The 12,487-nt window shown below is 38.5% G+C and overlaps 1 protein-coding gene across 3 annotated transcripts in view; it reads left to right on the forward strand.

The window, feature by feature from the left end:
- The window catches only part of PPP4R1 (protein phosphatase 4 regulatory subunit 1), a 61,196-nt gene that overhangs the window by 15,197 nt on the left and 33,512 nt on the right, over window positions 1-12,487 (forward strand). For 2 of the 3 annotated variants that reach the window (XM_036823126.1, XM_036823129.1), the window contains 7 exons: window positions 3,432-3,567; window positions 4,406-4,512; window positions 7,661-7,803; window positions 8,251-8,397; window positions 10,962-11,069; window positions 11,198-11,263; window positions 12,164-12,322. In XM_036823126.1, the coding sequence (XP_036679021.1) occupies window positions 3,432-3,567; window positions 4,406-4,512; window positions 7,661-7,803; window positions 8,251-8,397; window positions 10,962-11,069; window positions 11,198-11,263; window positions 12,164-12,322 (866 nt within the window). The remainder of the gene's footprint in view (window positions 1-3,431; window positions 3,568-4,405; window positions 4,513-7,660; window positions 7,804-8,250; window positions 8,398-10,961; window positions 11,070-11,197; window positions 11,264-12,163; window positions 12,323-12,487) is intronic. The other variant, XM_036823128.1, reaches the window with a different exon arrangement.

Raw genomic sequence — 12,487 nt, forward strand, 5'->3', positions numbered from 1 at the left:
TCTCGTGTTGACCTTTTAGGTCATCTTCCTTTTTCCTTTCCATCCTGGTCCCCCTTCAGCTACCCAAGACAGTAAATTTACAGGGGAGGAGGGAGCACTGGAATTTGGGGAGCATAGATATAATTTGAAAAAACATTTCAAGTGATCATTGTTTTCATTGCTTTTAGGTCATTTTGAAATTTCAAATAACACTAAAAGCTGACATGATTTCTTCACTTCATCAGTGTAGGAAATTGGATTTTTAAAGCTGTGAACACTGTTAGGGGCTCTTGCTGCTGTAACATCCAAGAATCCAGAATCAACTTAGTGACCCAGAAAGGAGGGGCACTGGGGCACAGGTCGGGTGATGAAAGGTCTCTCTTCATCTTCTGTAATGCTCCTTGTCTTCATCTATTTTGTCTGGTAATAAAATAGCCACTCTGGCTTTCTTATGCTTACTGTTTTCATGTTTTATCTCTCTCCTTTTTGTAATCCTTTTCTTTCAACCCATGGGTTGAAATTTTGACTTTAAAAATGTGTTTCTGATAGACAGACTATAGTTGAGTAACAGCTATAGTTGTTACCTTGTTATTAGTTTGGGATTCTCTACCTTTTGACTTAAATGTTTAGTCCATTTATAAGTAATGTAATTATTGATCTGGTTGCTTATTTCTATTTGTCTTTTTTTTTTCTCTGTTGCTCCTTTTGTGACTTTCTTTGGGGTTAACTCAGTATTTTTTAGCATTCCATTTTAACTCTCGGTTGGCTTTCTAGCCTTCCTTTCTTGCATGTTTTAGAGAGTACTCCTAAGGGTTGTAATTTGCGTCTTTAATTTACCATAATCTATTTAAAATTAATGTACTGCTTTGCACAAGCTATATGATTCTTGTAAGCAGTATAGCTGTGTTTACTCCCTCTGTTCTGTCTTTTTTATCTGAGGATGTTATTGACTGTACCATCATTTATGCTATAGGATTTTTCTTTCTTAGTGGTGATAGTTTTTATGGACTATTTTTGTGTTTCTCCTTCTTGTAACCTGTGGCAGGCATTTGTAGGGTGGCTGGGTAAGACTTAGGTGTGCAGTCTGTAGCCATGGTAATCACATCCTTGCTGCCTCCATAGATACGAAATGCTTAGCCATTTAGTCCAATCAAGAATTTTTTTTTTTAATTATTTATTTTTGGCTGCGTTGGGTCTTCGCTGCTGCACGCGGGCTTTCTCTCATTGCGGCGAGCGGGGGCTGCTCTCCGTTGCGGTGCGAGGGCTGCTCATTGCAGTGGCTTCTCTTGTTGTGGAGCACGGGCTCTAGGCGTGCGGGCTTCAGTAGGTGTGGCTCGCAGGCTCAGTAGTTGCGGCGCACAGGCTTAGCTGCTCCGCGGCATGTGGGATCTTCCCGGACCAGGGCTCAAACCTGTGTCCCCTGCATTGGCTGGTGGATTCTTAACCACTGCGCCACCAGGAAAGTCCCAGTCCAGTCAAGAGTTGATGAGGAAATCCTGAATTTGGAGAGGATGATTCAGGACAAAACGGTTCCACAGTTATTGGCCGGAGGCTGCAGTTCTGGGAAATAGAAATGCACCGTTGTCCCCAGTGCCTCTGCTGGAGTGGAACACTCCCTTTTGTACAGAAATAATTGTCAACCATAATGGGTAGAGTGGTAACGTAAGTGGAAGCAAAATATGATTTGTTACCCTCTCAGCATATGTTTCTTGAATACAGTTGTTCAGCAATCTGCATTTGAGCTAGTTGTGGGTATTTATTATAAATGATTGCTCCTGGGCCTCACTCCAGACCTGCACAGTCAGGATCTGAATATGAGATCTGGGGTCTGAATTTTAGGGTAAGTGCTCCAAGCTTGTCTTAAACACAGCAATGTTAGACTGTCACTGCTCTAGGACTCTTCCCAAAAGCCCCTGACTTTTTATGGACCTGAATCAGTACTATTAATGTTTATCTTCAAGATTAACAAGCGTGCGACTGATGAAACAGTTTGGTCATAGTCACAGAATTCTAGAGCCTGCATAAAGGTGCCTTCGAGGTCATGCCAGCGCAACAGTCTTAGAGGAGGAAATAGGTCAAATGAGAGTGTCTGGTGGTTTTTACGACTCTGATTCATAATATATAAGGTACTTTGCTATGAATTGTAGATCAGAATAACCTGTTAAAACTTTTCTGTACTATGTAAGGAATTATTTTCATGTTAGGTGTTATTTTTAATCCAGTTTGACAATCTCTGCGTTTAAGTGGGGCTACTTAGAGCATTTGCACTTAATGTGATTATTGGTATGGTTTGGTTTTCTTCTCTCATCTTGCTATTTCCCATCTGTTTGTCCCATCTTTTCCTTTTTCTTTTTATCCTCTTTATTTGCCTTCTTTTGGGTTCAGTATTTTTTATGATTCCAGTTTATGGCCTTTATTGGCTTACTAGCTATATGTTTTGGGTGGGGTTTTTTTTGGTGTTTAATAGTTGCTGTAGAGTGTATAATTAGTATGCACCTTTGACTTATTACTGTCTACTTTCACGTAATATGTATAAAAGAACTTTAGGACAATGTACCTCCCTGTTATTCTGCCTTTGTGCTATTGTAATCATATATTTTACTTCTACACATGTTACAAACCCGACAATACATTTTTTCTTTATTTTACAGTACATACTTTTGCCTTAAACAGTTAATTATCTTTTAAAGAGATGTTTTTACATAAGAAGAGGCTTTTGTGTTTGCCCACCTATTCACCATTTCTGCTAGTCTTCATTCCTTTGTAAAGACCCAGATTTCCATCTGGTATAATTTTCTTAGTATTTCTTGTAGTGTAGGTCTGCTGCTGGTGACGTTTGTCAGCTTTTGTATGTCAGAAAAAGTCTTTATATCACCTTTGTGTTTGAAAGACATGAATTTCAAAGATATTTGAACAATTTCTGTTTACTGGGTATAGAGGTGTAGGTTGACTTTTTTTTTTTTCTTTCAGTCCTCTAAAGATGTTGCTCTTCTGTCTCTGGCTCCTCATCTGGCATTCTTTCTGATGAGATGGCTGCTGTCATTCTTGTCTTTGTTCTGTATATGATGTGAGTTGTTCTCTGACTGCCTTGCAGAATTAACTGTCGGTGTTTGACACTTCATTTATTTACAGGTTGTTAGTGTTCTCGTTGAACGTGTAAGTCCTCAGGTCTGTGTGATCACTCTTGTCTGATCACTCTGTTCCTTGATCACCCCAGACTGAGTTTCTACTGACCCCTGTGCTTCTAGGGGCATTTAGAACATATCTGTAGAAAAGGAGAAGAAGCATCCGTCAGTCATTCGTGGCTTCTGAACCGATTCTGAGATTCTCTTGTGATTTTTTGTGCCACTCCAAAAACAATACAGGGCAGTTTTCCTTGTGCTGCTTCAGAGAGGCAGGGGTACCTTTTAGAGCGACAGTGTTACAAGGAGTATTTCTGATGTCTCTGATAGTTGGTGTGGATGACTGCAGCTCAGAGTCTGATGTGATTGTTGTACCTTCAGCCCTGGACTTTGTCTCACAAGATGACATGTTGACGCCCCTGGGGAGACTGGACAAGTATGCTGCGAGTGAGAACGTATTTAACAGGTATGTGCGTATGCTTTCCATTAAGGTAGAAGCACAAGTGTGGCTTTTATTGCATGAATTTCGGTAAACAGAAGTATCCAGTTGAAGTAGGTGTCATTACCACGTGGTCTGAGTCACCCAGCTTCACTGCTGGTCACGGCTGTGGCCGCCTTTACAGTCATTTACTCCTCCGTGCTGTGAGCAGGCAGCACTCCTTGGCTTTTTGGCAAAAACAAAACAAACAAACAAACTGCTTTTTTGCTATTAGGCCATAATTTTAATGTTCATTAAAGTGGCCTGCTGAGGCGTCGGTTCCTCCTCCAGCAGGTGGTGGTGTGTGCCTGCTGTGGCCAGGTGACTGGCGGCCAAGGGGCGAGGGACACGGCAGTGACCAGAGCTCACACTCTCCCTGATGCACTGTTTCTCCACCTAGGGCCCCCAGACCACCTGTATCAGACTTCTTGGGGAAATCTCAAAGTCTTTGCTAATAAAATTGAGTATAGATGTATAAAACTCATTGAGTAAAATATGTAAAGATAACGTTTTATATAATGAAGAATGATTGTACTTTCCCATACTTATGATAATTGAAGGTAGCTACTTGAAACAAATTTTCAGTGACCTTAGAAATTTGTCAGATCAGATAAAGGTGAAACATATTTTGGTAAATATTCAATCTCATCTTGTTAAAATAAAATCCATACTGGCATTTGTCACTTAGGAAATTAGGGAGTTAATATATGTTATAAAATGTATTAAGAAAAATTTTCTTTTAAACTATATGGATTCTGCCTTTTAAAGTTCTAAATACTAACTATTAATGCCACTGAACATCATATAATTTTCTTTTTCTGTGTAGACAAATGGTGGCCCGGAGTCTACTGGACACACTGAGGGAAGTCTGCGATGATGAGAGAGATTGTATTGCTGTTTTGGAAAGAATTAGCAGATTAGCTGATGATTCAGGTATATATTTATGCAGAGAAAGGTTTCTTTTACTAAATTATGTTTCTAAAAACTAATGAAAAACTTAGTGTAATGTGAGATTTCTTTGAAATATTTCCTAAGTAAATTATCAAACCCATCAGTAACAAGAAAATAAAAACCTGTTACTAAGATCCAAACATTTTATAGTAGGCCCAGTTAGTTTAACTTTGAAAATTTCTCGTAAGAAAAAACTAAGAACACTGTTTTGCATCATGTACATTAATACTATTTTAGGATTAATAAATTCTTTTGAAAAATAATTTTGAATAAATTAAAAGGATGGAGTGGGCTGTAAATTTTTTGGCAAATATAAAATGCATTCTTACTTATAAAAAATGTTTATCACCCCTTGTAAAACTAAGACTGTTTGTCTCTAAAGTGAAAAGAGGAGGAGAGTCTGCTTAAGAAAGAGGTGAACTTGTTTTGAGGCTTAGAATACAGATCATTACGTTTTTAAAAAATATTTTTTATGGTGGTAAAACATATATAAAATTTACCATTTTAACCTAATATTGTTTTGAGCATATTTTTATATTTGATTTTAGAAACGATTCAAAAATCAAATAAAATTTTTTTTCTTAAATCCATGACTTCTTTATTAAAATGTATTATTTTTCAATTTATCAAACTTTTGGCATGGCAACAATTCTCATCCTTTAATTTTCAGATGAGCTTGTCTTTTGGTAAGCAACTCATTTTATGGGAATATGTTTACTATTTATGTAAGCCTTAAATATTTTTTATTTTTTATAGAAAAAAACATTAGTAAGCTTCCTAATATTCTATCTAATTATGATGTTCTGTGTACATAATTGCTCATGTATATGCTTGTTCCAGAATGGTTTTAAGAGGGTCTCATCAATTATGATTTTTACTTATAATTTATTTTTAGATTTGGCAGAGATAAACAATTTAACTTAAAATTTTGGCACTATTGCATTCCATTGTGTTCATTCCTTTCATAGTAGAGATGTAGATATTCTTTAAGGTGAAATTTGTGTTTATTTTCTTCCACCTGTTTACCAACTACAGTGCTGTTCTTTACATATATTATATTCTATATGTGTTTTAAAATATATCTCAAGTTGTTGAGTTCCTGATAAATATCTCTCTTGACATTTACACTTTGAATTCATTCAGTAAACGTGAAAACAGTGCATACTCTATGCCAGGTTCTAGATTAAATGCTGGAGCCTTACTGAGATGAGTAAGGATCCCTGTCATCAAATTAACAGTTTAACGAATGCAACCGACATACTAACAGTAAATTATACCAGGGAGGGTTGGGGCCGGCTTTGGACAGTTGGTGGCATTTGAGTTGGGTTTGATGGGGAGGGAGGGGAGGAGGGGGCTCAGGAGAGGAAAGGACAGGTGTAGAGGTTTGGGGAGCTCAGGACAGTGGCCCGTTTGGCCAACAGTGAGTTTACTGGACCTACAGTTTAGAAGAATGAGACTTAAATAAGGTGGTTGAGGGCCAGATTGTAAAGATTTATACTGTGCCAAGCCGGAGAGTTTGCTTTGTTTATGATTTAGAAGAGAAACACAGCAGTGTGGATTGACTTGAGGAAAAGATGGGTGACGGAAGGCTGGTTGGGAGATTCCTCTGACTGTTAGGAGTAGTTTGGGAGGAATGGAAGGGCCGGAGGGATGTCAGAGCCACTGTGATGGTAGCTTCCATGAATTTGAGGATTCTTGTCTCTCCATCAGATATGGGAAAGTTGCAGTCTTTAATATTTTTTATATTACCTCTCCTCCACCCCAAACTCCTTTTTTTTCATTTTTTAAGTTTACTTTTGTTTGAGTATATGTTTTGTACGTGGTTCAAAATACAGAACTCCTGTTAGCTACATCTGTTGTCTATAATGAAGTCTTTATAAAGTGAAATTAGCTGGTCTTAATTAATTTTGGGGTTTTGTTTGCCTTGAAAGGGCTTCCCATCTCAAGATTCAACTTTTTTCTTTTTTTGGCCACACCCCACAGCTTGCAGGATCTTAGTTCTCCAACCAGGGATCGAACCCGTGCCCCCCTGCAGTGGAAGCACGGAGCCCTAACCACTAGACTGTCAGGGAATTCCCTAAACATTTTTAAAAATGTTGTCTTATAGTGCTTTTTTTTTTTAAAGATGAGTATTTTTTTAAAATGAACTAAGTATTCATATCCTTTGCCATTTAAAAAAAATTTTTTTTTAATTTTTGGCTGAGTTAGGTCTTCGTTGCTGTGCATGGACTTTCTCTAGTTGTGGTGAGCAGGGGCTACTCTTCGTTGCGGTGCTCGGGCTTCTCATTGTGGTGGCTTCCCTTGTTGTGGAGCACAGGCTCTAGGCACGCGGGCTTCACTAGTTGTGGCACGCAGGCTCAGTAGTTGTGGCACATGGGCTTAGTTGTTCCGCGACACGTGGGATCTTCCCGGACCAGGGCTCGAACCCGTGTCCCCTGCATTGGCAGGCGGATTCTTAACCACTGCGCCACCAGGGAAGTCCTGTCTTTTAGTGCTTTTGATCTTTAAAAAAGGAAACAACATTTGGAACCTTGATTCACCTAGAATTTATGTATAGAGAGCAGTATAGGAATCTTATCTTTTTTTCGCACATAACATGCTAACTTTCCTACCATTACCTATGGAACAGTTGATCTTTTTGAAATGCCGTATCTGTCACATTTAAATTTGCCGTATGTACTTGGGTCTTTTCAGATTTTTTTTGTTTTTTTAAATCTGTTGGTTTCCTTTAGCATTCACTGACCCTTTATCATCTTAGTTAAGTCTAACTGTAAACCCTCCACTGGCTGGCTGCATTTAGATTAGGACCCAGTCCTTACAGCTCGTCCTGGAGGTTCTGAGCTAGCAGAGTTTGAAGATGATGCCGTGTTATAGTCGATGCGAATTCAGGTGAACAGACCCGGTCCTCCCAGGAAGCATTGCAGGCTCCGAGCAGGCTCTGAGGACAGAAGCTGGGATGGGGTCGACCTCGCCATGACTGTGGAAAGGATCGCAGGCTGCAGAGCGTTTTCTAAGCACTCATGACGTGACGCGAGGTGAAGAGTCCAGAGCTTTCCTGAGGACTCCCCTGCCTGGCAAGGATCTGGTTCCGGGGAGGATGCTTCAGCTCACCTTTCTGTTATTTCCCTAGAACCAACTGTGAGAGCAGAGCTGATGGAGCAGGTGCCTCACATCGCCTTGTTTTGTCAAGAAAACCGGCCTGCGATCCCGTACGCTTTTTCCAAGTACTTGCTGCCCATTGTGGTTAGATATCTCGCAGATCAGAATAACCAGGTAGGAGGGCCCTGCCCACGTTCTTACAGAAATGGGTGTAGTCTGGGGCACTTCCGGCGGCCTACTGGGTGGTCTCATTGGGATGTTCCTTCCTCTTTGACTTTGTTATTTTGTTTTTCGAAATGAGGCTGTGGAGAGTCTGGGAGGTCACAGCAATAGACAGCGCCCAGTGGCTGCTGCTCACCCGCTGCCCTCCCAGGCGGCCCTCAAAAAGGTTGGCGCTTGGAGACCTCTTTTCCAAGAATGGCTTTTCTGTTCCACTTCATCTGTTACAGCACAGCCTACCAAGTTCTGTCTTTGCAGAATAACCATAGATTTTTATTGGCAAGGTTTTGCCAGTTGTGAACCCCTTCTGGTTGGGTGAGGAGTCCTCAGATTTGTGAAATTCAAGTGTTAAGTTTTGTTACACCGTGTGTGTACTTGGTTTACGTGTCTGTTTTTTCCTAGGTCAGGAAAACGAGTCAGGCGGCCTTGCTGGCCCTGCTGGAGCAGGAGTTAATTGAGCGGTTTGATGTGGAGACCAAAGTGTGCCCCGTCCTCGTAGAGCTGACCGCCCCCGACAGCAATGACGACGTGAAGACAGAAGCCGTGGCTGTACGTAGAGCTCAGCAAGAATTAGTCACTGGCTTGACCGATAGGAGGCGCTTGTTAAATATGACGCTGCGTTACATGTTGTAGGGTTGACACATACTGGCTCTCAGAGTACCCACAAATCATTACATTTGAAATGTAATGCTGGGCTAGAAAGGGACATAGGCTTCCAAGGGAAAAGGTGTCTTTTCTGGGGGCCCCATGCTGTGCAGAAGCACTTGGGAATTCGATGGCTCTGTCGCTGAGCTCTGAGAAAGCAAGATACACAGCAAGAAAATAATAAATTAGCTGTAAATTCATTATCAAAATGGAAAAATAAGATGGCAGAAATAACTAGTGGAATTTTAAAAACCCTGTATTGATTGAAGAAACATTTGAGCTCCTTGAATTGCCGTCGAGCACTTTTCTAGGCCCCGTGTAGGCACAGCAGGAAAAAGAGGGACGCTGCTTGGCTACCGTACTTGACAGTATGGTCTTCGCAGGAAGGAATATATGATAGAAATTATGATTATTAGGAAAATACACAGATTGAGTCATTATGCACATAATAAAGTCAAGTATTGTAGTGAGTTCTCTGGTTTTTTGGACATGGTTGGCAAATATTTTGATTATTTGAGAGCCATCGTAAATAGGGTATGAATTACATATAGTAATATCTGTTATAATTCACATCTATGGTTCCTCAGTTCAGAAAGTAAGAATTCTTATAATAGAATAGAAAAGTGATAAATCCATCTGAAAATTTATTCAAATCTGTTTGGATAGTGAGAGTTTGCTATTTAATCCTAATATAATTGCATTTTTGTTGATATGAAAAAAATTACACTAAAAATAATTTTATAGTGCTTCTGGATCATTCATAGGATGAATTAGATTTTCTCTCTAGTTCCTTTCATTGGAAATTCCATTATTTTATTTTTAGATACTCAGATATCAGTTAATAAATTTAGATATTTTTCAGTAATACCATTTTTATTGAAGTGAAATTCACATAATATAAAATTAACCATTTTAAAATTTACAATGAAGTAGCATTTAGTACATTCATAATGTTGTATAAAGCGCTACCTCTGTCAAGTTCCAAAACTTGATTTTTTTTTTTTAAATTTCACAAGCTTCTCAATAAAAAGGAAATCAGTTTTGGCAGAAATGTTGGTTTATATTGAGCAGAGTTTAACTTGCTCTATTATAATTTTTGACGGGTTTTAAGAATAGTAAAACATTATAATTATAATAAAAGGCTGTATCCAGCGCTAGTGTGAAACCTGTGATTCTCTCACAATTGGTTTGTGTTAACTTTGCTATGTTTGGCATTCCCTCGCTTCCCAGTTGTCTGTTTTGGGAATAATTCATTCTAAGAAATTTAATTATGCTAGATCAGTGATACTGTGTATCTTTGGATCATTAACTCGGGCTTGGAGATGCCTAGAAGCAGTCTGGAGTCAAGAAACAACACTGCTTTGGGGATTGGGGGATGTCAGTGTCACCTGCCACTCTGAGGAGGCCAGGGCTCTGATAGGGATGGTGCCAGCCTAACAATGCATGGGCAGACCTCCATTTATGTAGGTCTTTCCTTCATCTCATCAGTGTTTGGTTGTTTTCAGTAGACAGAGCATGTGTGTGTTTTGTTAGATTTCATGTTTTTTAACACTGTTGTGAATGATACTGTTTTTTAAACATTTTCAGTTGTTCGTTGCTAATTTATAGAAGTACATTTGTTTTTTTTATTCTGTCATATGTCCTGCAAACTTCCTAAACTCACTTATTTGTTCCAATGGCTTCTTTGTAGATTCCTTGGGATTTAGTCTGTAGACAGTCATGCATTTATGAATAGAGTTTTCTTTTCTTTCCAACCAGATGCCTTTGCTTCTTGTCATATTTGCATGGGCCAGGAGTAGATGTAATAGATAAATGACGACAGTCAGATTTCTTTATATTCTAACTGCACGGGGGCAGATATTTAAATGCATTGGGCTGGTTTTCAAACGGTTCATCCTCACTTTGCCCAAAACTGTGTTATCTGAATCATGTGCATATCAGATCTGTGTCCTTGTCTCCCTTGGAACCCAGGCTTTGCAGAGTAAGGATGTGGTCCCCACATGCGTGAGTTTCTGAGAAAACGGTACTTTGCAAGATGAGGACTGCCTCTGTATAGTCCTTTCTTAGCAATGCAGATACACTAAATCCAGATCCTTCTTGTGGATAATCTTCTGAAAACTCACCATTTATTCTCTTATCGGGAAAATGTAGGTTGTTTTTTTTAAATTTTAAATTTATTAGGCAAAATGATTAATAAGATTGAAACTGTAGGTAAAAATGCAATTTTTAGGATTTTCGCAGGGTTTATTGTACCTTTAATAATTATTGGTTGATTTTAATGGTAGTAGTTAACATCTGTTTTTCTGTCTTCAACTTGGATAAATAAGATGAATTTTTTGTGATGTATGCAGTATAATGATGTCATCATTTTATACTTACTTAAATTATATATTTTTAATAAATTAGCAAACTGGAAGAGTCTTAGTTTGAAGATATATTCAGCGTGGTTTTCTTCTTATTTATTTTAGATAATGTGCAAAATGGCTCCCATGGTTGGGAAGGACATCACAGAGCGTCTTATCCTCCCTAGGTTTTGTGAGATGTGCTGTGATTGCAGAATGTTTCATGTTCGAAAGGTATTTTTGTTGTTGTTGTTTAAGAATACATGGTTCTAGTGGTTACCATATTGATCTGTGAAATTTAAAAGATTATTTTTAAAGAACGCTGTAATATTTTGAAATGTCAGTGATGCTTTTGTTGTCAGGTCTGTGCTGCCAATTTTGGAGATATTTGCAGCGTAGTTGGCCAGCAAGCTACTGAGGAAATGTTGGTAAGTACTGCAGAAATTAACTGAGGAGACTGGACTCGCCTGGTGGTCCAGTGGTTAAGACTCCACGCTTCCATTGCCGGGGGCACGGGTTTGATCCTTGGTCAGGGAAGTTCCGCATGCTGAGCAGTGCGGCAAAAAAAAAAAAAAAAAACAACTAAGGAGAAAGCAGTGCATGATAAAGTAGCACGTAAAGTTTGAAATACATACAGTTACCTACCCCCAAAGTGTATTAATATTGGCTTGGCCAAAAAGTTCGTTCGGGTTTTCTGTAATATTACAGAAAAACCTGAATGAACTTTTTGACCAACCTAATACAATTCCATGGATGTAAACCAGAAAGATAATATAACTTTAAGAGTTTAAATTTCTGTAATCTGGGCACTTGAATTGTGTTTTGTTAAGGACAGTTTGTTAAAAATGCAGATGTGTTACGAACCATTGATCCCTTTTTAACTCCCATTTCTATAAAATCAATTCTTATTTATTCAAATGAATCTTTAATTTTATTGCAACCCTCAAGTATTTTAGTGACAAATTAAATTTACAGCAGGTGATTTTTAAATGGCTAGTTCCTGGGATAAAAATGCTTAATGTACAAGTTAATGTACTTGAAGGGTTTCTGAAACCATCTGTTATGCAGAATAATTAACTTTAAGTACAAGCTCTTGGATAACATTTAAGCTGTACGTGTTGGGAGCGTTTTTGATTTTCCATAGTCAGTAGTGGAATGAATTGGGTGTGATTTATTTAAAACTGCTAAGTATTAATATTAAATGGGTCTTCTAAATTTCATTAAGAAGATCTAATGTTTTAAATGCTGTGAAAGCAGAAAATGAGATAAAAGTAACTCCTGAAGCCTGCTGTGTGTCTGCCTAACGAAACACCATCCTCCTCGCACAGCTGCCCAGGTTTTTCCAGCTTTGTTCCGATAACGTGTGGGGAGTCCGCAAGGCCTGTGCTGAGTGCTTCATGGCGGTTTCTTGTGCAACATGTCAAGAAATTCGACGGACTAAATTATCAGCACTATTTATTAATTTGATCAGTGATCCTTCACGTTGGGTAAGGTTTTGTTTAATTATCATTTTTGTAAAAGAATGCATTTTACAGAAGACGTGATTTTGATTTCATAATTTAAGAAAAAATTTGTCATTTAAGGTATATTATTGCTAATACTTTTAGGAGTAGACAATAGACTGCTATATTAACTTTTTTTTTTTTTTTTAA

Source organism: Balaenoptera musculus, chromosome 14 (genome assembly GCF_009873245.2).
Source record: "Balaenoptera musculus isolate JJ_BM4_2016_0621 chromosome 14, mBalMus1.pri.v3, whole genome shotgun sequence".
In the NCBI taxonomy this organism is placed as follows: Eukaryota; Metazoa; Chordata; class Mammalia; order Artiodactyla; family Balaenopteridae; genus Balaenoptera; species Balaenoptera musculus.